Below are 24,545 nucleotides of genomic sequence, written 5' to 3'. Positions count from 1 at the left end.
CCCCCCTAACCCCGTTTATCCAGCTTCTGTCTGCCATCTTGATAGTAGAAATCACCGTCTGTAGCTCCGCAACTTCATGCCCAATGAAGCCTTGCCCAGGGGTCTCGATGGAAGGTGAACCCATATCATAACTAGCAATACCTATAGTTATGTAGATATTTCCAGATTGTGGGCAGGATACTGTTAAAGAGGTTGTGCCATGAAAAATATCTAGCAAATGGATCGAAATACTTTTGTAATTGCGTGTAATTAAAAATTCCATATACCGTAGCCCCTGAGTTATTCAATAAAATGTATCTGTACAGCGCCACCTTTTCCTTATTACTTGTCCACCTCACTGAGGTGGTCACAAACGCTCAGTTCATATATTCAGCTATCACCAGACCTATCTTCTGTTGGCAGTTACAGGGCATGAGCTGCAGCAGAAAGGACATACCCCCTGAGAAAGGACACTTTTGGAGCAATGAATGGGGGTCTGGTTCGATGTGAGGCACATGGCTGGTTCTAGCTTTGTTAACAAGACACTGTTATATACTGCATGATGTCGGATATTCATTTTTACATCAATCGTGGCATAATCCTTTACGCTGGGTTCACACCTGAGCGTTCTGAAAGGAGCGCTCTGTATGCGCGATTGTACCGGCGTTTGCAATCGCGCATACAGAGACAAGCGAACGCCCATTGTCGCGCGTTCCCGAAAGTCTATGTACGGGAACGCGCGACAAGACGCCCCAAAGAAGCTCCTGTACTTCTTGGGGCGTCGGGCGTTTTACAGCGCGATCGTACGTGCTGTAAAACGCCCAGGTGAGAACCATTCCCATAGGGAATCATTGGTTTCTCCTTGTTGAGCGTTTTACAGCCTTAAACCACAGATGCAGGTCGAAAGCAGGAAAAGGCACAGGAGAGGAGACGGGCTGTGCTTTGTGCGGCAGCATGCATGTCGCTGGCAGTGTGCAAACTCCAGTTATTGGTTGGAGACAGCTTTAAGGCTCAATCACATTCACGCTGATGAGCTAGAACAGGGATGGCCAAGCTGGGGCTCCCCAGCTGTTGCAAAACTACAACTCCCAGCATGGCCAGACTGCCTACATCTATTATCCTACAGCAGGGCATGGTGGGAGTTGTGGTTTTACAACAGCTGGAGAGCCGCAGGTTGGCCGTGCCTGAGCTAGAACATTGAATTTGATTTGCCTAGTGGATGCTCAAAGACTCAGAATGCTTAGAATTTCTGCTAAAGCTAACCATACACCTAAAATATCATTTGGCTGAACTTGCTGATGTCATCGTGATCTTTCGACTATCTAATGCGTATGGGGCCTTCCGTCTTTTGGGCATGTGGAATGTCTGCATGATATAAGCCACTGCCGAACTTTCTAGTGGTGGCCTCTTGAAATATACACGTTTGGCTGAAGGAGTTGAGTGTTTATGGTGGAGCTATAGTATTTCCCGTGTATGCCCAGCTATCTTTACCGTCTGGTATAAGGATCACAGCATTGAGCTTTGTATATAGGGATTTCCAAGCCAAGGACCTGACAGCGGAGCTGTAATCTCGCCTACATTTAGCTGCTTACATTATACTTGTGTTTTTTTACTTACTTATGAACAGCATTCAGTAAATGAAGAAACCACAAATTATTGTTTTATTAAGGAAATCAATACAAACAGGAGAAGGTCGGCCTGCGCCTGATGCCGACATCTCGTAAAAGTCAAAGTGCATTGATTTCTCTACATCTATATGAACTACTGTAACAGTATTTATTGGCACACATGCAGAATGAATATCCATGTGATGGTGCAACGGGACGCAAGGGGTTCCCCTACCATAGACATTTATCGGGAAAAAGGTGTTCCGCCGCCTGAGCTGGCCACCATGTACAAGAGGAGACTGCAGCAGAGGTGGGGCGCTCTGCATTCAAGTCTATGGGAGTTATGGAAACAGTCCGGCCAAGCTTGCTCAGTTGTTTCCATAACTCCCATAGACTTAAATGGAGACTGCTGCAGATATACATACAGTAGCTATCTGGCCATTCACTGTCTAGATGTGGAAGATAGCACCAGGGACGGAGGCTTAAAGGGGGCTTCCAAGTTGAAAAAAAAAAAAATGTTGGAAAGGAGGCGGGGAAATGATGTAAAATGACCTATTAGGCCTCTTTCACACGGGCATCATGTTTTTTGCCCAGATAAGATACAGGTGCGTTGCGGGAAAATGCACGATTTTTACGGCGCGAGTGCAAAACATTGCAATGCGTTTTGCACGCGCGTGAGAAAATTGTCATGTTTGGTACCCAAACCCGAACTTCTTCACAGAAGTTCAGGGTTTGGGTTAGGTGTTCTGTAGATTGTATTATTTCCCCTTATAACATGGTTATAAGGGAAAATAATAGCATTCTGAATACAGAATGCATAGTACAATAGGGCTGGAGGGGTTAAAAAAAATAAAAAATTAAAAAAATAATTTTAACTCGCCTTAATCCACTTGTTTGCGCAGCCGGCATCTCTTCTGTCTTCTTTCTTCAGGACCTGAGTAAAGGACCTGTGGTGACGTCACTGCGCTCATCACATAGTCCATCACATGATCTTTTACCATGGTGATGGATCATGTGACGGGCCATGTGATGAGCGCAGTGACGTCACCACAGGTTCTTTATTCAGGTCCTGAAGAAAGAAGACAGAAGAGATGCCGGCTGCGCAAACAAGTGGATTAAGGCGAGTTAAACTATTATTATTTTTTTTAACCCCTCCAGCCCTATTGTACTATGCATTCTGTATTTAGAATGCTATTATTTTCCATAAGGGAAAATAATGATCGGGTCCCCATCCCGATCGTCTCCTAGCAACCGTGCGTAAAAATCGCACCGCATCCGCACTTGCTTGCGATTTTCACGCAGTCCCATTTACTTCTATGGGGCCTGCATTGCGTGAAAAACGCACAAAATAGAGCTTGCTGCGATCTTCACGCAACGCACAAGTGATGTGTGAAAATCACCGCTCATGTGCACAGCCCCATAGAAATGAATGGGTCCGGATTCAGTGCGGGTGCAATGCGTTTACTTCACGCATTGCACCCGCGCGGAAAACTCGCCCGTGTGAAAGGGGCCTTACTCCTCTGATAAATCCCCCGCCATTCAAGCACTAATGCTCTGGTGGTCCCGGTCTTTTTTTGCTTGACCGCAATGATGACAAGTCCACATACCGATGTGATCGCTGCAGCCAATCGCTGACTTGCAGCGGTCAGGTCAGTATTTGGGTATGCCATCCCTGCAGCTACTTTAACAAAGGGGAGCGAGGAGCTGCATAGCGGGTGGTGCTGGAACGGTAGGGGATTTATCAGGTGATCTAATAGGTACTTTGTTATTTTATGCCATTCCCCTTTTTGGACCAATTTTTAAACTCGGGAAAAAACCCTTTAATTGGGCTACAATCCAAAATCTGTAACAGGACTATCAACTGCAAACGACTTTCAAAGTACTGGTCTGGGAAAACGGACCTTATGAGCCACCTTAGACTCCAGGACCTGGGGTGACACCAACCTCTGGTCAAGGGACCCCGATTTCTCCGGACAAGTGGCACCCTTAGGGGCTGGTCATATGTATACATTAAACATGGGACAGAAACATGATGTGAACACAGCCTTAGAAGTTGAACTCCACTCTAACCTAAAATGTACGGCAAATCCTGTGAATATACTGTAAATGTCTATGGTGGTAAAAACCCCTCTACCATTTTTTAGCTCATGATCTGCATTTTACATTACTTTTCCTATGAGAGATTTAAATTTCTTATAAAAATGAAAAACCCAACGTCACTAGAAAGCGGATGTTCCGATGAATTACTGCAAATACAAAACACTGTACACTTTGATACTGAAATCCCTGTAACACCATATAAGAGGTTTAACACTGCACGAAAACACGGAAAAGTCCTGAATATCCCCCCCCAAATTTTTTTTAAAAAAATCGCCATTAAATATAGTGGAGAGTCCTCCAATTCTTATCTTCTGGCAAATGTCTGGATGTACGCAGAGGTCGGGGGTCTGCTTCTCGTGCTGCTACACCCACACCACCTGGGAGCGGAGGACGTGGTGCTTGTTGGCCACCCCCTGTTTTCTTCCAATAACCCACGGGTCCAATCTCCAAAACTAATGCTACGGGCCTCTGGAGGGGGACGCCCTGCACAGGTTTCCCTGTCTGCCCTCTTGTGAATTTCCGCAATTTTTCAATGCGGTTTTCACCCGTGTGACCTGTATAGGTGAATCGCCTCTTTTCAATGCACTTGAATGGCGGTAAATCCATGTACCGTATTTTTTGGCCTATAAGACGCACCTCTGTTTACTAAAATAACAGGAAAGAGTTATCATATGTTTTTTTGACCGCATGGTCAAAAAACATCTTGTGTAAATGCATCCTAATAGATATAACTAAAAAAGGGCTGAACATTTCCATTTTCATGGAATAGGACGACTGGGATCCATATTTACGAGTGCATTTTTTTATTTTGGGAAGTGTGTGTGTTATTGCCACATGACGCCGTTATGGAAACTCTATACTACACAGGACTGTGGTAATACGCGGATGGCATCTTGGCTTTAGAACTGCAGATACAAAGGTACAGTATCAGCGCTGCCACCAGAGGGCTCCACTGCACGTTCTTTTTGTCCAGTGTTGCAAATCAATATCGGACACATTTTTTGTGCGCACAGTTGACGGAATGTACTGGGTATTTCTACATTTTAAGCTGGGACTAAAGACTGGGCCGTTTCTTATATACAAAGGAGGCAACGATCCTATGGGTTTAGGCCTCTGGTCTAGAACAACTTCATAGAAATGAATTAAAAAGTACATACATACAGAATACTGTACCTTACCAGTAACGGACCTTTCCCATTCATTCCATCAGGGATCTGAATCTAATATTGCACTAGTAACATCACCGTGGGGGCCATGAACCACAATTAAAGAGGACACAGTCTATACGTTGGCAAAATACCAGATGTAGCAGAGCTGAGTTACCCAGATGCCCTCATCGATGAAGCATGAACGTGTAGCTAATACAAAGCTATACCAGCCGCCTTCAACTGTCTGAGGCTTTACTTATGCTTTATGCATGATGCACATCCCAATATATAGCCCCAGTTAGCACCCCACCATGTGGGTCAGTCAACAGCAGTGGGATAATCCGAAGGGATCATGACCACACACATAAAACAACTCGGAAAGGGCCCAACCCACCAGCTCCAGCAAATGTACGACCGTTCTATTCATACTAAGGTCCACTGTGATTTTCTAACCTCTTTATAGGGTTACAGGTCTGATTTTCAGACATAGAGATCCAAATGACCTAACTCCCTCACACAGTCCTAGAATTAAAGGGGTTGTCTCATCAGGGAACACATTGCAGCCCCCCAGGGGTAATCAGCTGACCACTGTCGGGCTCACCTGGCATTTCCCCTGCAGTGGTTGCTGCAGGGGAAATGTAAGATTGCTCGGTAGCCATTTAGATGACAGCTGCGGTGGCTCAGTTGTTAGCACTGGTGCCTTGCAGTGCTACAGACCTGGATTCAAATTGGACCAATGGACAACATCTGCACGGAGTTTGTATGTTCTCCTCGTGTTTGCGTGAGTTTCCTCCGGGTTCTCTAGGTTTCTTCCCACACTACAAAAACATATGATGTTCATATGCCCTAATAGGCCATATGGACAAAAGTTGTCTTAATGACAACCCCTTTCAGTGATAAATCTCGCCACTAGGGGGAGCTCAACGCATATGGATTTGTTCTGCTTGTATTGAATCTTTATCTCTGAAAAGTCACACAACCTAAAAACATTTGGCCGACTTGTCTACAACTTGCTGTCATGCGACTATTTTAGAGCTGTGACTCGGTTGTAAAATAGACAGCCTAGCTGTAGAAGAGTTGCAGGCGATTCGCAGTCGTATGCAACTTGCACTTTGGTCTATGAGAGTCACATGAGACTTGCAATGAAAATTCAAACTGTGTTGAATTTTTTTTTAGCAATTGCTGTATCTCAGTCACTGCATGTCAGTGTGTCACACTGCGACCCCACTGACAATCCTTAGATGCGATGCCGCAGTACAACACCGCAATCTTCATGTTGGGCCACATGTCTCCACCTAAATGAGACCTGTACAATGTCTATGCAGTAAGCTCCCCCTAGTGGCTGCAAAAAAACGTTATAAGCAAGTTGGTAATTAGAAGTAGCAGTTCAGTGCTGGGCCCCCTCTCACAATGGGTCCTAATTAGCTCCAATCATTTAAATATTCAGCTCTGCTACATCTGTACATTAATGGATCACATGAAATCCCTGCTTCCAATACATGAGGAACTCTTTAAATGGATTCTGTCAGTAGTTCTGACTATGCTAAACTGCTGGCAGCACTAGGTAGTGGTGGGGAAAGCAGGACAAATATGCCTTTTGTGGAGCTTTTCTCATCAGGAGTAGAGAGAATATTACATTTTATTCTGCCAGGTTCTGCTCCTACAAGTCTTTAGGAGTTTCACTGTGAAGTGCTCTCTGCATTGAGCTCTTTCACTGCTCCTCCCCTCTGCTGGGTGACAGACTGGTCTCCTGTTTGGATGCTACAGCTGTCACTCAGAGCAGAGGGGAGGGGCTGTAAAGCTCCGCCCTGGCCACGTGCAGGAGCAGAAAACTTCATATTTACACTACTCCTGGTCATAAACGCATTTGCAAAAGGTCTGTTTGCCCTGCTCTCCTCTGTCAGCTATTGAACATGGTCAAAACTGCTGACAGCCTCCCTTTAACTATAGCTGGTATGGATGAAAACAAAAATGAGGGAACAGTAGCAATATGTGCTGCATTATTTCCTACTATCTTTATGCCCCCTGCTGGCTGACGGTATAAGAAGTACGTGTCTCATCACATCACCGTCACTCTCTCAGGAGATATGTGTGCCGCGGTGCTGCTCGGATTCACCTTGAAGTGACTCTTCTCCCAGCCTCTTTTAATCCGTCGTAACTTTTTGCTGACGCACGGGCAGAGTAACACAATCTTTCCAAGGATTACTATTGTGGGCAGGATTAGCGCTAAGACAAAGTTTGGAGGGGTGTAAAAGCGGTAATACTCTTCTTCGAAGGCCCTCTTCCAGCCGTATATCAAAACATGGAAGATGCTGATCAACAAGGCGACGTATCCAAGAGTGGACTTGAGGGAAACAAAAACATTAAGATTGTAAGAAACTTAAATAGTCAATTGTCTTACAAAATTTGTCTACAGCCGCTATGCAAGCCCGTGTGTCTCCATGGTAACAGACAGTAAACAAAATCCTGTGTAGTCAGATCCTGCAGCCATACTCCCTTCTATCTGCCCCTTACGTCCAGCTAATATTCTCAATGCAGAGAAGACATACAAAAGAGAGTATGACTATAGGATCAGACTACACAAGGTTTGTATGTTGTCTGTTACCATGGAGATGCATAAGTCTGCAACAGCTGCGGAAGCAAAACAATAGGAAATATTTAATGAAGACTATTTGCAAAGTTGCTTCTTTTCTTCATTTTAGAAACACTGAAGCAATATAAAAACTTGGATGTGAAGGTGGACATAGCCTTTAGGCTCTGAGTGAGAGCTCCATACGCAGAGTGACAGCGGCCCACTGCATAAGGGGTTAATGTAATGTAAATTGTGCGCTGTGTGTAGGGGCAGTAAGGAGATACCTTATCAGCCAGCCCCTTAGTAATAATCGCTGGGTGTGGGCTGGCCCCTTCCCTTCCTCTAGAGAGAAGCAGTTCAGTTGTGTGTAGAGAGAAGCAGGAAATCTCTGACTAAAGAGCAGCCCCTGAGAGAAATAACTGCTGGATACAACAGAAAGTTTAGCGGCCATCGCAAATGGAGAGTGCTGGAAAATACAAGCCATTGAAAGGTAACATATATATGTCCTGCTGCATTGTGGTTGGGGAGAGAAGCTGAAGACACCTCATCATATTAAGGAGACAGACTGTCCATCTGTTGGAAAACTACCCTTGTAGATTTGTATTTTAAGAAAAGCAAATATTTAATAATAATATTATATATCATATAATATTATAATATTGAGGGAGAAATTGCACCTGAATTACAGCTATAAAGAGATATTGCACCCTTGGCCGAACTGGGGAAGATTGTGTAGGATATCTAGATAGACGCAAAGGGGAACTTTATTCTGATGTAACACGTATGTGATAAGTGCAGTCCCCACCTCTGCTAATACGCGTATTGTGAACTATTGAAGTTGCCATTGAAAACAGATCACTCGTTACCTGCCTTATCATTGTGTGCACCTGACACCTGTATCGAAGCCATATTGCATGGCTGCAATATTCGGGGACCCTGACTTGCACTCCCCAACACCAAGGGCACCTCGAACCACCGTCAGGCAGAAAGACTCCTCAAATCCAGGGTGCGCACAGAGGGAACAAGGGAGCATCCGCCCATCCATGCACTAACTACCCTCATCATTACCGCCACTACCATTCTTGTCCTCTTCTCCCTTCCTGGGCATGCTACACATCACGGGCGGTGTTATATTGCTATTCCCGCAGCTTGGGTTTCACATTTATCGCTCGCTATCAATAATTTCATTTTCCTGCTCAGCATTCTCTGTGGGTCTTAACTACATGAAGGATTTTTATCTGTCCTCTCCAGTTTCTCTGGCATGCTGCAAGAAACAGAGGAAATGAATGGTGTATTATATGGAAGCCCTGATTTGCGAATCCCTAGATTTCTCCAGTATGCAACTCAATGTGATACGTCCTGCTTGCAGGTCAACGAATGGGAGCCTCCACTTTTTGTTGCCAGTAGATTTTATAGCTTTCTATTACACAATACATATCCTTTATTTTCTTACACCAGAATACCCCTTTAAGGAAGGAAACTGAGGCTACTTTCACACTCACGTTTTGGGCGGATCCGTCATGGATCTGCAAAAAGCGGATCCGTTACAATAATACAACCGCATGCATCAGTTCAGAACGGATCCGTTTGCATTATCTGTAACATAGCCAAGACGGATCCGTCATGAACTCTATTGAAAGTCAACGGGAGACGGATCCGTTTTCTATTGTGCCAGATTGCGTCAGAGAAAACGGATCCGTCCCCATTGACTCAGTTTTGTCGAACGCTGCAGGCAGCCTCCAGAGCGGAATGGAGACGGAACGGAGGCAAACTGATGCATTCTGAGTGGATCCTTTTCCATTCAGAATGCATTAAGGGCAAAACTGATCCGTTTTGGACCCCTTGTGAGAGCCCTGAACAGATCTCACAAACGGAAAGCCAAAACGTGAGTGTGAAAGTAGCCTGAGACATGACGTACGAATGTTACAGCAAACCAAAGCCACGCCAAGGTATGTGTTGATGTAAGGATTAAAAGGCACTTTAGTTTTTATGAGTGCACTAATTCGCTCCATGTGGTACTACTAAGAGACAGAAAATGCAGGTTAAATTAATTTAAATTGTCGGTGCTGGTTGTTAAATGTAAAGAATCCAAACTGAATCATTAATATTAAAGAGACTCTATCACCAAGATATGTCAGGCTAGACACTAAAATATTTAAAGGGGTAATCCAGGGGAATAGCAAAAGGCTCATGGGCCCTGGTGTAGAGGTACAGCTTGGGCCCCAATGATGCCTCTAAGCCTCTGTATCTCCAGTGGTCTAGGGCAGTGAAGGGGTAATGTCTGTATGCCTGGTGGTCTACGGCAGTAAAGGTAATAGTGTCAGCATCCCTGGTGATCTAGGCCATAGAAAGAGTTAGGGACCATTTAGACAGCTGTGTGTGTGAATGGACCCTAACAGTAGGACTCCCATTCAAACACAGAAGCGAGAATCCATCCCCCAGCTGCGGTCAGACAGCGCTGGGTCAACAAGACTTTCGGATCATAAATGCTTAGGACAAATGATACAGAACTCGTCCCCAACAGACTACAGCATTTTATATTAGCATCCATTATATAATGTTTTTTTTAATGTATTGGATTTTTCACAAAACATCAAAGTTCAGCAAGGTGTGAACTGGTCACTAAAGGGGTTTCCTAATTTTATGTAAATTAGGCTCATGTGTACGGCTGTGCGGGATCTGTAACGAAGCGCTGATAGATTGCTATGGGCCCATACTGTGCCGCCACGTAACCTCTGATTACACAGAGAGGCGTGCTGAGTATCTGTGAAAACAACAGTGTCGCGCTCCATTGCATGTTGTATCATGGAGGCACCATATAGCAGGACACAAAGGGGGTCATTTACATACTGATATACGCATATATCTGTCGCAGATTGCGACACAAACGTTATTTGCAATCTGCCACTTTTCCCCGCTTACACCAGGTCTAAATAAAGGGGGTGGCGTTGGCGGGGACGGAACGGGAGGCCCGTCTCATTTATCATTTTCTACGCCTCCATTTTAGGTGTAGAAAATGGTCTAAATTTACGCCAGCAAGGAATCTGCATTAGGCTACTTTCACACTATCGTTTTTACTGGATCCCGCAGGGTTCAGCAAAAACGCTTTCGTTACTGATAACACAACCGCCTGCATCCGTTATGAACGGATCCGGTTATATTATCTTTAACATAGCCAAGACGGATCCGTCATGAACTCCATTGAAAGTCAGTGGAGGACGGATCCGTTTTCTATTGTGTCAGCGAATACGGATCCGCCCCCATTGACTTGCATTGGGCGTCATGCTGGATCCGTCTTGCTCCGCATGCCAGGACGGAAAGCAAACTACAACATGTTGCGGTTTGCTCTCCGGTATGAGAACGCAACTAAACGGAACAGAATGCATTTTGGAGCACTCCGTTCTGTTCAGTTATGTTTTGTCCCCATTGACAATTAATAGGGACAAAGCTGAAGCTTTTTTTCACGGTATTGAGACCCTATGACGGATCTCAATACCGGAAAACTAAAACGCTAGTGTGAAAGTAGCCATACATTTACACCAGCAGTGGATGCGCCGAAGTTATGAATGTTTTCATTTACTGGCAGCAAGCAGAGATCTTACAAATGGTGAGAAATTGAAGCACAAAGTATACTAGAAAGGTAGTAATGGGGTTGGCAGGTTATCCCACCTGGTGGAGATAGCCGAGTACAGCGCTCAGCTATTTCTGGTGGCCCCCTAGAATGAATGCAGCGGCAGGGAGCATGTTTGACCTGCCGCTCCATCAGATCAGGGGAACGGGACTGCCATTCTCGGGATTGGTTGGGGTCCCAGTGGTCAGACCCCCAGCGATCAGTTACAGTAGTGCAGGGATGGCCAACCTGCCGCTCTCCAGCTGTTGTAAAACTACAACTCCCATCATGCCCTGCTGTAGGCTGATAGCTGTAGTCAGTCTGGGCATGCTGAGAGTTGTAGTTTTGCAACAGCTGGAGGGCCGCAGGTTGGCCATCCCTGAGTTAGTGGATAAGGGCATAACTTGCAAACTTGGCATAACCAAGGACAGATTGAACATCCTCTGCCCTTAACAAGCTGTAGTCGTATGTTTCTACGTCCGTCATTTTTCATCGCTTAGTACCTGAATGAAGCTGAACTCCCGCCAGTTTAAGGCACTATTGACAGACGGGATGGAGGTGACGGCCAGCAAGGAGAGGAGACCCAGGCTCATTATACCAAAGGAGATATACATTTCCACTCTCCACACTTCTTCTTCATTCCAGGAGTTCCCCACATTACCGTGAACCTAGGAACGGGGTGAGAAACATGAATTAAAGTAATCAATAGGATCTTATCGTGACGTCTCCCTAAGAGCAGCCGCATATATATATATATTGTATACAGCACTGCTAAGGCCTCATGTGCAGGTATGACACTAATACTATGAGTCCCTACTGCAGGGGTCAGCAACCACTGGCCGCCCTCCCTATGGTTGTGAAACTACATCTCCCATCATGCTCTACTCACTTCTATGGAAGTACCAAGAACAGCCGATCAAGTGTGCATGATGGGAGTTGTACAACAGCTAGAAAGCTGAGCTGAAGGCTGCTGTCCCCTGCCCTTCTGTATCCCCTACCTAGAAACCTCTGATTTTACCTATCAGACAATGGGGGTATCCTAGCAATATGCCCCTATTGTCTGTGATGGGAATATCCCTTTAACATAACTGGAATACCCCTTTAATTAAAAAGGGGCTGAATCCTGGATACGCCTTAAAGTTCAGGACCATGTGCCATACATTTAAAATTTGCGGTCCTTAACGGGTTAAGTAGCTTTTTCTGCACTTGAAAACCGTATCCAGGTCTGCATCCAATTTTTGAAGTTTTTGTATCCACAACTGGAATGGATCCCAGGAGGGGGGAAGGAAAGCCTAAGGGAATATTTCTACCGGCTTGGATCCATTCCTACCTGTGTAAAACAAATATATGGCCCTGGCATAGATGAGCCCTTACATGTATGGCACTGCCATCTTACCTGCTGATACGCCGTATTGAGGAAGGAGTAGCGCTCCGACCTCCTCATGGGCAGGCACATGCTGTACACAACATGCACGACCGTAAAGAAGAAGCTGAGGAGACCCAGCTGTTTTCTACACTGGAGCCAATTCTCCAGCCAGGGGGGGAACCGTCTATACTTTGTGCCATAGTACAGCTGGTGAGCGGCCGCCAGGAGCCCGGCCAGGTACACCAAGGACAGCAGAGTGATGGCGACCACAGGCAAAGTCTTATTGACGATCTCGATGGGGATCTTGTAGAAGTCACTCTGCTGGTTTTTAAAGTACGGATGAATAATGTCTCGGATGAAAGAATAGACGAAGAAGAAAGTAGCCAGGCTGATGGCGATGACCACCGGGCCCTTCCAGGGGGTGAAGAGGCGCAGAGGCAGGTTCTCGATCTCTCTGGAGGACGATAACGCCCCCATGTCAATTGGGATGAAATTCATCTGGCGAGCGAGTTCGATAACGTGATGCCGAGCCTGGACGTTATTGCTGCAAATATAGACCTGCGGTAAAAAAGAAAAAATATATATTATAGGGGTTTCTGTCCGTGGGGGGAGGTGGGGACGTTCAAGCAGCATAAAAAACATAAAAATAGGGATGCTAATCATCACCGAACCCCCCCGCTCCTGTTCCAGTGCTTACCAGGTCCTCCCCGCTGGACTCTGCCTCAGGGTTTCTAAAGGCATCAGAATGGGAGCATCGAGGGATGGGTGAGTATACCCTATTATATCCTACTCTAAACCCTTTCTCATGATTTTTTCTCCATGGACAACCCCTTTAATGAACCACAATTGCAGGTTAAGTAGTCGCTAGGCTTCAGTTTGCCACCTAATGGGGTTATGTATCGTATAGGCATGTGTTCAGTTTCCCTGCAGCGCCACCACAGGGGAAATCAAGCATTACACAGTGTCCATTTAAAGGAATGGACTGCCTGTATAATGCAGGACAGGACGGGTCCTCCAGAGCAAGAGATGGTCTTTGTAACCGCTCTCCGCTCTGGCCAAGAGATGAGGATCCTGAACAGAGGACCCCCGGAAAAAGTGGAGACCTCCTGACATCCCAACAATCAGCTGTTTGAAAAGTCCGCGGTGAGGGCTGAGGCCTCTTCCTAGTCAAGTTCATCAGTCACGTGCTGTAGGGCCTGGGGGCTGCAATACCGAGCACGGCCACTATACAATGTACGGCGCTGTGCGAGGAGGCTGCAGTGCTCTCATGGAGCACCGTGGCCTCTTCAAAAGGTGGATCGGCGGGGGTGTCGGAAGTGGAGCCCCCAACAATTAGATACTGATGACCAATCCTCAAGGTAGGTCATCAATATCAAATTCCTGGACAATCCTTTTAATGGTAAGTGACGCCAAGATGCTGCGTGATTAGACTCAGCACCGATGCAGATAAAAGAGTATGATATATCATCAACAGACATTTTTGTGTAGCCTCAGTCCCTGATCAATAACTTTTTTATTTTTCCGTCAATACACTACGTGCAGAATTATTAGGCAAATGAGTATTTTGACCACATCATCCTCTTTATGCATGTTGTCTTACTCCAAGCTGTATAGGCTCGAAAGCCTACTACCAATTAAGCATATTAGGTGATGTGCATCTCTGTAATGAGAAGGGGTGTGGTCTAATGACATCAACACCCTATATCAGGTGTGCATAATTATTAGGCAACTTCCTTTCCTTTGGCAAAATGGGTCAAAAGAAGGACTTGACAGGCTCAGAAAAGTCAAAAATAGTGAGATATCTTGCAGAGGGATGCAGCACTCTTAAAATTGCAAAGCTTCTGAAGCGCGATCATCGAACAATCAAGCGTTTCATTCAAAATAGTCAACAGGGTCGCAAGAAGCGTGTGGAAAAACCAAGGCGCAAAATAACTGCCCATGAACTGAGAAAAGTCAAGCGTGCAGCTGCCAAGATGCCACTTGCCACCAGTTTGGCCATATTTCAGAGCTGCAACATCACTGGAGTGCCCAAAAGCACAAGGTGTGCAATACTCAGAGACATGGCCAAGGTAAGAAAGGCTGAAAGACGACCACCACTGAACAAGACACACAAGCTGAAACGTCAAGACTGGGCCAAGAAATATCTCAAGACTGATTTTTCTAAGGTTTTATGGACTGATGAAATGAGAGTGAGTCTTGATGGGCCAGATGGCTGGATTGGTAAAGGGCAGAGAGCTCCAGTCCAACTCAGACGCCAGCAAGGTGGAGGTGGAGTACTGGTTTGGGCTGGTATCATCAAAGATGAGCTTGTGGGGCCTTTTTCGGGTTGAGGATGGAGCCAAGCTCAACTCCCAGTCCTACTGCCAGTTTCTGGAAGACACCTTCTTCAAGCAGTGGTACAGGAAGAAGTCTGCATCCTTCAAGAAAAACATGATTTTCATGCAGGACAATGCTCCATCACACGCGTCCAAGTACTCCACAGCGTGGCTGGCAAGAAAGGGTATAAAAGAAGAAAATCTAATGACATGGCCTCCTTGTTCACCTGATCTGAACCCCATTGAGAACCTGTGGTCCATCATCAAATGTGAGATTTACAAGGAGGGAAAACAGTACACCTCTCTGAACAGTGTTTGGGAGGCTGTGGTTGCTGCTGCACGCAATGTTGATGGTGAACAGATCAAAACACTGACAGAATCCATGGATGGCAGGCTTTTGAGTGTCCTTGCAAAGAAAGGTGGCTATATTGGTCACTGATTTGTTTTTGTTTTGTTTTTGAATGTCAGAAATGTATATTTGTGAATGTTGAGATGTTATATTGGTTTCACTGGTAAAAATAAATAATTGAAATGGGTATATATTTGTTTTTTGTTAAGTTGCCTAATAATTATGCACAGTAATAGTCACCTGCACACACATATATCCCCCTAAAATAGCTAAAACTAAAAACAAACTAAAAACTACTTCCAAAAATATTCAGCTTTGATATTAATGAGTTTTTTGGGTTCATTGAGAACATGGTTGTTGCTCAATAATAAAATTAATCCTCAAAAATACAACTTGCCTAATAATTCTGCACTCCCTGTATAGCTGTACGAAGGCTTTTTTTTTTTTGCAGGAAATGTGCCATTTTATTTCCATATATAATTTATTGATTCATTTTTATGTATATTGTTTTGGTAGAGAGTGCAAAAAACAGTCATTCCGATATTGTTTTTGATGATTTATTTTATTTTATTTTTACTGTGTGGGTTGCAATGGTACCAAATATGTACCGGTAATTTTTTGGTATGGTGGACTTTTTGAAATTTGCTATTAAAATAATGAAAAATTCTTCTGCTCCCAGACCCTCTCTGTTTCAGCACCGACGCCCCAATTTTCCTTGCTGCTGCAGCCGGGTTTTGGACTGCAATGATACTGTGCCTGCTGAAGCCAGTGACTGCAGAAGTCACCTGCGGTATAGAGGCATGTCACTGCTGCAGTCATCTAAATAAAGTCTGGGTGGGGGAGAGTATCAGAACGGCAGCACTGGAATGGAAGGGGTGACTTCTCCTTTCTCTTTAACTCCTCCGGCACCGCCCCTAACAACGCCCAACTATAGCTCCTCCCACCCAGCTAGTCTCATAGACACTCCCCTATCACTACCCCTGCCCATGGACATGACAGGAAATAAGAAAGGGCTGCATGGACATGGTCATGTGACCACAGCCTAGAACGGGAGATCAGAGCAATAAAAGGTAAAAGAAATACCTTTATAAATAATTATTGCTAAAGGGGTTGTCTCACTTCAGTAAATGGCATTTATCATGTAGAGAAAGTTAATACAAGGCACTTACTAATGTATTGTCATTGTCCATATTGCCTCCTTTGCTGTCTGGATTCATTTTTCCATCACATTATACACTGCTCGTTTCCATGGTTACGACCACCCTGCAATCCATCAGTGGTGGCCGTGCATGCACACTATAGGAAAAAGCACCAGCCTACGTGTGCTCCCACTGTCCTGGCCACCAGAGTGGCCAGTGCCTTTTCCTATAGTGTGCAAGCCCGACCACCGCTGATGAATTGCAGGGTGGTCGTAACCATAGAAACGAGCAGTGTATAATGTGATGGAGAAATTAACCAAGCAAGCCAACGAAGCAATATGGACAATCACAATACATTAGTAAGTGCCTTGTATTAACTTTCTCTACATGGTAAATTCTATTTGCTGAAGTGAGAGACAACCCCTTTAAGGATGTTGATGCAAATTGGAAAACCTCTTTAATTTTACTCTGTAGGTCCTGGTAACTTGTTTGTTAGATCCCCAGAACACCATGATCGTGTCACAGAGTGCCGATGGACTGCAGAAGGAGCCCCCTCCTTCTGTCAAACAACGTAGAGGCTGTGTCTAAGGGGCTGAAAGACCTAAGGACCATGGTCCTAGATAAGGACAACGGCCTGAGTATCGGGACTGGATTGCCTAAAAATGCAGCACATCTGAAAAAGTCTCCATGTAAAAAACAATCATATAGTGTTTGGTAAAAGGTTGAAGGGGTTGTCCTACGAAAAATATTCTACATTTTTCAAACCAGCACCTGGATCTTAATACTTTTGTAATTACATGTAATTAAAAATTTAGCATAGCCACTAAGCTATTCAATAAAATCTATCAGTATAGCGCCACCTGCTGTTTTTTTTTTTTTTTTGTCCGGCTCACTGAAAAGGCCGCACATGCTCAGTTTCATCCTTCAATTGCCTCCTGAGCTGTGACAGGGAGAGAACTGCAGCAGAAAGGACACCCCCAAGCAGCAGCAGAAAGGACACTTCCCTGAGCTGTCAGCTTGATATAAATCTAGCAGAGCAATGAATGTGGAGATCTCTGGATCCATGTGAGGTACAGGGCTGGTTCTAGCTTTGTTAGAAAGAGATTGTCATGTACTGTATCAGGGGTCAGCCACCTCCGGCACTCCAGCTGTTGTGAAACTACAACTCCCAGCATGTTCCGTTCACTTCTTTGGGAGTTCTAAGAACAGCCAAGCAATTGTGCATGCTGGGAGTCGTAGTTTGACCACAGCTGGAGTGCCGAAGGTTGCTGATCCCTGTTCTATATGATGTCTCATTTTTATTTTTTACAAGAATCATGGGATAAACCCTTTAATAAAACACATGGCTATCAGTAAGCACTCTTCTCTTGGAGCATGGCTGTTGGAGGACCTTCCTGATGTTCATACTGATGACATCCGATACTTTTTGATTGCATTGGTAAAAATGTCACCAAAGCTGTGAAAACATCAAGAAGGTCCTTCTGCAACCATGGATATGACCTGGCATTGAAGGATGGAGGCGCAGAACTTACTTGGCTGCTGGCGTCTTTCGGGCCTAACTGCAGTGTCCATGCAGAAACCACATTGAATCCTTTGACCACGTAGCAGTCAGGGAGGAGTGACGACAAATACTCAGCATTGGACTCGGGGTACTGATCCACTCTCATGTTATTGCTGACGTCCACCAGGATTTTCCCACTGAGCAAATGCTTCAGGTCCCACAAGGAAGAGTAATGTTCTCGGTGTATTGCTACAAATATAATGTTTGCTTTCAAAATGGCGTCTTCGTGGTGAGTCACGTCTACCACGTGAGGGAAGAAGTCGGCAGCGCACTTGGGCTCTCGGCTTCCGATAACCACGTGATAGCCGCATCTTATAAGCCGTATGGTCAATGACTTGGCAAAGTCTCCACTTCCCAGGATCCCTATGGTGGTTTTGTCTTCCTTTATGCCATTTGTTCCATTCGGTAGGAAGGACTCGTTCACGTTCTTGGGACTTCCCATCATGGTGATGGATTCCATCTCTCAGGAGATAGGCCTTTTATGTGTTTGCAACTGAAAAATCAAAAATATTTCTCAAATACAAGATATGAGGATACAGCAACGTAAGGTCCATGTCTAGTGAGGTCAGATGGAAGAACTGAGGCTGACGATGTCCACTAATGGCTACATAGACACAAGGCCATTATAGACAGCTCATATATTAAGGGAAGTTCCTTAATATTATAGCAGCTTCATGTTAGAGCTTGAAGCAGATGTGCTAGTTCTCCTATCTGAGGGCAGTATAAAATAGAAGAAGGACAGTCCTGCCCGGATCCATGGAGAAAGCCTGTGAGTCCTGCGTCCTCACCCACTCGTAGAGAAAGCCTGTGAGTCCTGCTTCCTCCATTCACTCATAGAGAAAGCCTGTGAGTCCTGCTTCCTTCACCCACTCATAGAGAAAGCCTGTGAGTCCTTCTTCCCCTGCCCACTCATAGAGAAAACCAGAGTCCTGCTTCCTCACCCACTCATAGAGAAAGCCTGTGAGTCCTGCTTCCTCCATTCACTCATAGAGAAAGCCTGTGAGTCCTGCTTCCTCCATTCACTCATAGAGAAAGCCTGTGAGTCCTTCTTCCTCCCCCACTCAGAGAAAGCCTGTGAGTCCTGCGTCCTCCACCCACTCATAGAGAAAGCCTGTTGGTTCTTCTTCCCCTGCCCACCCATAGAGAAAACCAGAGTCCTGCTTCTTTCACCCACTCAAAGAGAAAGCCTGTGAGTCCTGCTTCTTTCACCCACTCAAAGAGAAAGCCTGTGAGTCCTGCTTCTTTCACCCACTCATAGAGAAAGCCTGTGAGTCTTGCTTTCTGCACCCACTCATACACAGAGAAAGCTCACACACAGTGATTGTCAACTTTTCTGAGTTTGTATACAGGAAGAACTCTCAATAACTGTTTCTGGGTAGCAAAACAGGACTCACAGGGGGGGTAAGAATGATTCATAGGCTTTAGCTATCGGTGGGTCAGGACTCACGGGCTTTCTCTATGTGGGTGGGGGAAACAGGACTCACAGGCTTTCTCTATGTGGGTGGGGGAAACAGGACTCACGGGCTTTCTCTATGTGGGTGGGGGAAACAGGACTCACAGACTTTCTCTATGTGGGTGAGTGGGGGAAACAGGACTCACAGGATTTCTCTATGTGGGTGGGGGAAACAGGACTCACAGGCTTTCTCTATGTGGGTGGGTGGGGGAAACAGGACTCACAGGTTTTCTCTTTGTGGGTGGGGGAAACAGGACTCACAGGCTTTCTCTATGTGGTGGGTGGGGGAAACAGGACTCATAGGCTTTCTCTATGTGTGGGTGGGGGAAGCAGGACTCACAGGCTTTCTCTATGTGTGGGTGGGGGAGGCAGGACTCACAGGCTTTCTCTATGTGTGGGTGGGGGAGGCAGGACTCACAGGCTTTCCCTATGTGTGGATGGGGGAAGCAGGACTCACAGGCTTTCTCTATGTGTGGATGGGGGAAGCAGGACTCACAGGCTTTCTCTATGTGTGGATGGGGCAAGCAGGACTCACAGGCTTTCTCTATGTGTGGATGGGGGATGCAGGACTCACAGGCTTTCTCTATGTGTGGATGGGGCAAGCAGGACTCACAGGCTTTCTCTATGTGTGGATGGGGGATGCAGGACTCACAGGCTTTCTCTATGTGTGGATGGGGGAAGCAGGACTCACAGGCTTTCTTTATGTGTGGATGGGGGATGCAGGACTCACAGGCTTTCTTTATGTGTGGGTGGGGGATGCAGAACAGTGTTGGAATTTACAGGAGGAATTATACCAGACACCTGACAATTAGGGTTTTCAGAAGATGACCTAATAAATCTAAGCTTGTAGGTGCTGAGGGGATGTCTCATCTAGAGACTGGACACCACCAGCCTCAGTGGATCCCTCTGTGGTCAGTGAGGTATGTGAGGCACTGCTGGGGTCCATCATGTGACAGATCAATGTAAACGAGAAGCTCTGAACTAAAGCCAATGTGAACGAGCCTCAAGACTTACAGCTATTTGTGTCCTCCTGATGACTGTGAGAAGATATTACAGGTGCCCATACAGATTAGTCTAAAGTATATCAAAACGGATGATTTCAACTAAAATAAGCTTTCGTGTGCAAGCATGACCACTGCTGCTGGACTGCAGGGTGGTCATAACTAGGGATGAGCGAATCGCATAATAATTCGTTTGAATACTGTACGGAGCGAGCACTCCATACAGTATTAAAATGTATTGGCTCCTATGAGCCAAAGTTATTACTTCGCGAAGTCTCGGGTTCGGTTCCAAGGTACCACTTGGAACTGAACCCGAGTTCGGGAAATGTTTTTTTACAGTAGAAATTGATTTATGAAGTTATTACGCAAAGTTTTGCGAGACTTCGCAAAGTAATAACTTTGGCTCATAGGAGCCAATACATTCTAATTCTGTACGGAGTGAGTGTTATTATGCGAATCAACTTCGGATGTTCATGCAAAGTCGATTCGCTCATCCAGGAAAAATTTATCCAACCAGCAAAGGAGGCAATATGGACAATCACAATACATTAGTAAGTGCCTTGTATTAAAGGGAACCTGTCACCGGGATTTTGTGTATAGAGCTGAGGACATGGGCTGCTCTAGATGGCCGCTAGCACATCCGCAATACCCAGTCCTCATAGCTCTGTGTGCTTTTATTGTGTAAAAAACTGATTTCATACATATGCAAATTAACCTGAGATGAGTCCTGTACGTGAGAGGAGTCAGGGACAGGACTCATCTCAGGTTAATTTGCATATGTATCAAATCGTTTTTTTTTGACACAATAAAAGCACACAGAGCTATGGGGACTGGGTATTGCGGATGTGCTAGCGGCCATCTAGCAACCCATGTCCTCAGCTCTATACACAAAATCCCGGTGACAGGTTCCCTCTATATGATAAATGCCACCCGCTGAAGTGACACAACCCCTTTAAGAGATACAAGCCAAAACCAGCTCGGTGCAGTCACTAATTAGACATGATGACATCTTACCCTGAATACTGCCAACCGGGAAGTTATACAGGAAATATTTTATAATGTTTCCAGGAACTACAGGATAATTGGAGGAGGACTGCCAAAGCTATGGGGAACAATAATGTATTGCGATATGTATGAGACAGATAGATATGAGCAATTTCCGGAACACTTGGTACTGGATCCGGCATTAATACATCTCTATGAAAATTAATGCCGGATCCTGCAAGTGCGGTAATGTTCCAGGATTTTGGTCAGAAAAAATACCGCAGCATACTGCGGTCAAATACCGTACAAGGGACGGAACAGAAGACATCCTGATGCATCCTGAACGGATTGCTCTCCATTCAGAATGCATTAGGACAAAACAAATGAGTTTTTTTCCGGTATTGAGACCCTTTACCGGGTTTCAATACCGGAAAAAAAATAACGCTAGTGTCAAAGTACCCTTAAGAGCAGGATATCAATATATGTGTAAGGCTACTTTCACACTTGCGGTAGCAGGGTCCGGCAGGATACTCCAGTGGGGGAACAGCCGTCCAGATCCGTGCTTACGCTAGATCACCGTGCCGCCAGAGGTCCGCTCCGGCCCCATTCACTATAATGGGGGTGGGCTGGAGGTCCGGCCGCAGCACGGTAAACATGCCGAGAGGCCGCCGGACAAAAACTACAGCGGACATCCGGCAGCACGGTGAGCTAGCGTTAGCACGGATGCGGCAGGCTGTTCCCCCGCCGGAATATCCTGCCGGACCCCACGGCTGCAAGTGTGAAAATAGCCTAAATTCTGCCACATGTATGTCTGTGCATTTAGCTGTGAGTGTCCGCCATCATACTCTAATATTCTGCTATCACTGTAAGTGCTCATGAGTGCGGCAGTCCGCAAAACATGGATACCGGGTGTGTGCATTCCGTATTTTGCGGAACAGAACAGCCGACCTCTGATAGAAACCGTCCTATCCTCGTCTGTAATGCCCACAATAACGGCTATGCGGACATACAGACACGGAGTCATTTCCGTTTTTTGCGGCCCCATTGAAGTCAATGGTTTAACATACAGGCCACAAAAAATAATGGTACGGACACAGAAAAAAATTAAGTGTGTGCGCAGGAGCCCTAAGGTGGCCCCCAGAATCAGTTACACTGGTGGGCCCTAAGTACCCCAGTCTGACACTGGGTATGAGATACATAAATATGAGAGAGAGGATAGATATGAGGTTGATAGAAAATACATAGATAATTAGAGAGATAGAAATGAGAGATAGAGAAAATAGACAGACCTCACCTCTCTCTGCAGTATATATATATATACCTATAGGCTCCATCACTCTGTGCACAGCCTTCACCTGACAGGACGTGCTGTCCATCCTCCTCCTCCTCCGCTCCGCCGCCATCCGTCAGTATTACCGTCTTTCCTACTATTAGTAATCACGTTGCAGGATGATGATGAGGAGGATGATGATGTCATGTACATTCACACGCACATAGGCAGTCGCCGCCTCAGACTCACCTGTGTGACCGGGGCACTGCGGGGACATGGCGGCCTCTTCACGGTCCCGGAGCCGGTGATCCAGGCAGGGAATGCAGCTGTGGCTGAGGCTGAGGCACGGTGCGCGCGAGGCGCCCGGTGATTGGCTGGCTCGGCCGCTGCTGTTGCTTTGCTGAGGGAAGGAGCTGGGAGGAGGCACCGGGGCTGGGGCTCGGCTTCTTCCCAGTGCACAGAAGGAGAAGCCCCCTCCTCACCAGTGTACCGTGTAGGGCCTCACTGGGAAATGTGTCCTAATTCAGATCTACAGGGGATGATGAGGCTTGTAGTCCTGCAGACTTAGGCAGGACATTAGGAGGGGGAGGGCCCCCATAACACAGATACACATGAGGGTCCCTTTCACCTGCTGCCTGGCACCATTACACCCCCTGACCGACATCCACTGGAGACCCCCAGGGGCCCCTCTCCCATCTACATTACCCAAGTACATTTTTTTTCAAGAAATCAGCTTGGAATGGGCCCTCTTTGGGGCCCCGCATGGGCGGCCTCTACTGTAGGCATGCCCCTGGGGTACAGCAGAAATTGGGAATTCCCTGCAGCCCCCTATATAATGAAGCCCACCCTACGTGTCATATTGGAGCACAAAGGGGATCCCTGACTCCGGACCGCTGCCTGTGAGCAGCCCCCCCCACTCCAGCAGCGCCTCCATATATTCCCATACTGCGGCCTCAGGATCTATAGTACATTTATCTGTTATTACAGACTGGGGGTGGGGCGATCCCCCACTGTACAAGGAGGGTGGGCTAGGTATTAGAGGGGTCAACGCCAGCATCCTTGGTGGTCTAGTGTATTGTGGAGGTCAGTGCCAAAATCCCTGGTGATCTAGGCCATTGAAGGGATGAATGTAGTTCAGCATGCCTGTTAGTTTAGGGAAAGGGCTATTGCCTATATTTGTGGTGGTTTAGGGCAGTGAAGGGGTTAAGGTACGCATCCTTGCTCACGTGCAGTAATGGAGGTGGACGTCGGGACGGAGAGGACCCACTGCCTTCCTTCATCTGCCACAGTTAGAAGCTATGACTATTAGCGCTCGTTCACACGAACGCGTGCCGCCCGTTTCCGTATTGTGGACCGCATTTGCAGATTCGCAATACACGGGCACTGTTCTGTGTGCATTCTGCATTCACGGATGCGGACCCATTCACTTCAATGGGTCCGCAAATCCGGAGATGCGAAACGGAAAAACTACGGAGTGCTTCCTGGGGTTCCGTTCCGTCCCTGCGCACTGCAAAAATATAGAACATGCTCTATCTTTTTGCGGAACGGAGGGATCGCGGACCCATTCAAGTGAATGGGTCCATGAGCCCCATGCGCCTGCCCCACGGACGGTGCCCCTGCATTGCGGACTGCAATTTGCGGTCCACAGCACGGGCACAGACTTCACACATTCGTGTAAACGAGTCCTTACAGGGAGAGAGCCGCAGCAGAAAGGTCCCCCCCCCCCCCCGAACTGTGACAGGGAGAGAGCTGAAGCAAAAAGGGTGCCCCCTGATGGTGATAATGATAATGGCTACTGAAAAGTTACCCTTAGGCCTCTTTCACACTTGCGTTGTCCGGATCCGGCGTGTACTCCACTTGCCGGAATTACACGCCGGATCCGGAAAAACGCAAGTGTACTGAAAGCATTTGAAGACGGATCCGTCTTCAAAATGCTTTCAGTGTTACTATGGCACCCAGGACGCTATTAAAGTCCTGGTTGCCATAGTAGTAGTGGGGAGCGGTATACTTACAGTCCGTGCGGCTCCCGGGGCGCTCCAGAATGACGTCAGAGCGCCCCATGCGATCCATGCGATCACGTCATCCATGCGC

The 24,545-nt window shown here is 46.4% G+C and overlaps 1 protein-coding gene across 4 annotated transcripts; it reads right to left on the bottom strand.

The window, feature by feature from the left end:
- Window positions 1-2,983: 2,983 nt before the first annotated feature.
- STEAP2 (STEAP2 metalloreductase) lies at window positions 2,984-22,830 on the bottom strand. 4 transcript variants are annotated; one of them, XM_044294946.1, is made up of 5 exons: window positions 22,704-22,830; window positions 17,718-18,239; window positions 12,413-12,940; window positions 11,520-11,684; window positions 2,984-7,178 (listed from the first exon to the last, which is right to left on the bottom strand). In XM_044294946.1, exons 2-5 carry the CDS (start codon window positions 18,204-18,206, stop codon window positions 6,894-6,896), a joined length of 1,467 nt encoding a protein of 488 aa, XP_044150881.1. In that variant the 5' UTR covers window positions 18,207-18,239; window positions 22,704-22,830; the 3' UTR covers window positions 2,984-6,893. The 4 variants fall into 4 exon arrangements, with proteins under 4 accessions (XP_044150881.1, XP_044150882.1, XP_044150883.1 ...); XM_044294947.1 differs by lacking the exon at window positions 22,704-22,830 and adding an exon at window positions 22,479-22,581; XM_044294948.1 differs by lacking the exon at window positions 22,704-22,830 and adding an exon at window positions 22,506-22,558.
- Window positions 22,831-24,545: the final 1,715 nt, after the last annotated feature.

This window comes from Bufo gargarizans, chromosome 5 (assembly GCF_014858855.1).
Source record: "Bufo gargarizans isolate SCDJY-AF-19 chromosome 5, ASM1485885v1, whole genome shotgun sequence".
NCBI lineage: Eukaryota > Metazoa > Chordata > Amphibia > Anura > Bufonidae > Bufo > Bufo gargarizans.
This window is presented reverse-complemented; position numbering and strand designations above follow the sequence as displayed.

What these genes read in the sequence shown, in the direction of transcription:
- STEAP2 (XM_044294946.1), bottom strand. Translation starts at nt 18,206, where the DNA reads ATGGAATCCATCACCATGATGGGAAGTCCCAAGAACGTGAACGAGTCC. An exon ending in TCAATACGGCGTATCAGCAG is followed by an intron (nt 11,685 to 12,412) that starts GTAAGATGGCAG and finishes CCCCGTTCCTAG; the next exon opens with GTTCACGGTAATGTGGGGAA. An exon ending in GGGAGTTCAGCTTCATTCAG is followed by an intron (nt 7,179 to 11,519) that starts GTACTAAGCGAT and finishes GTTTCCCTCAAG; the next exon opens with TCCACTCTTGGATACGTCGC.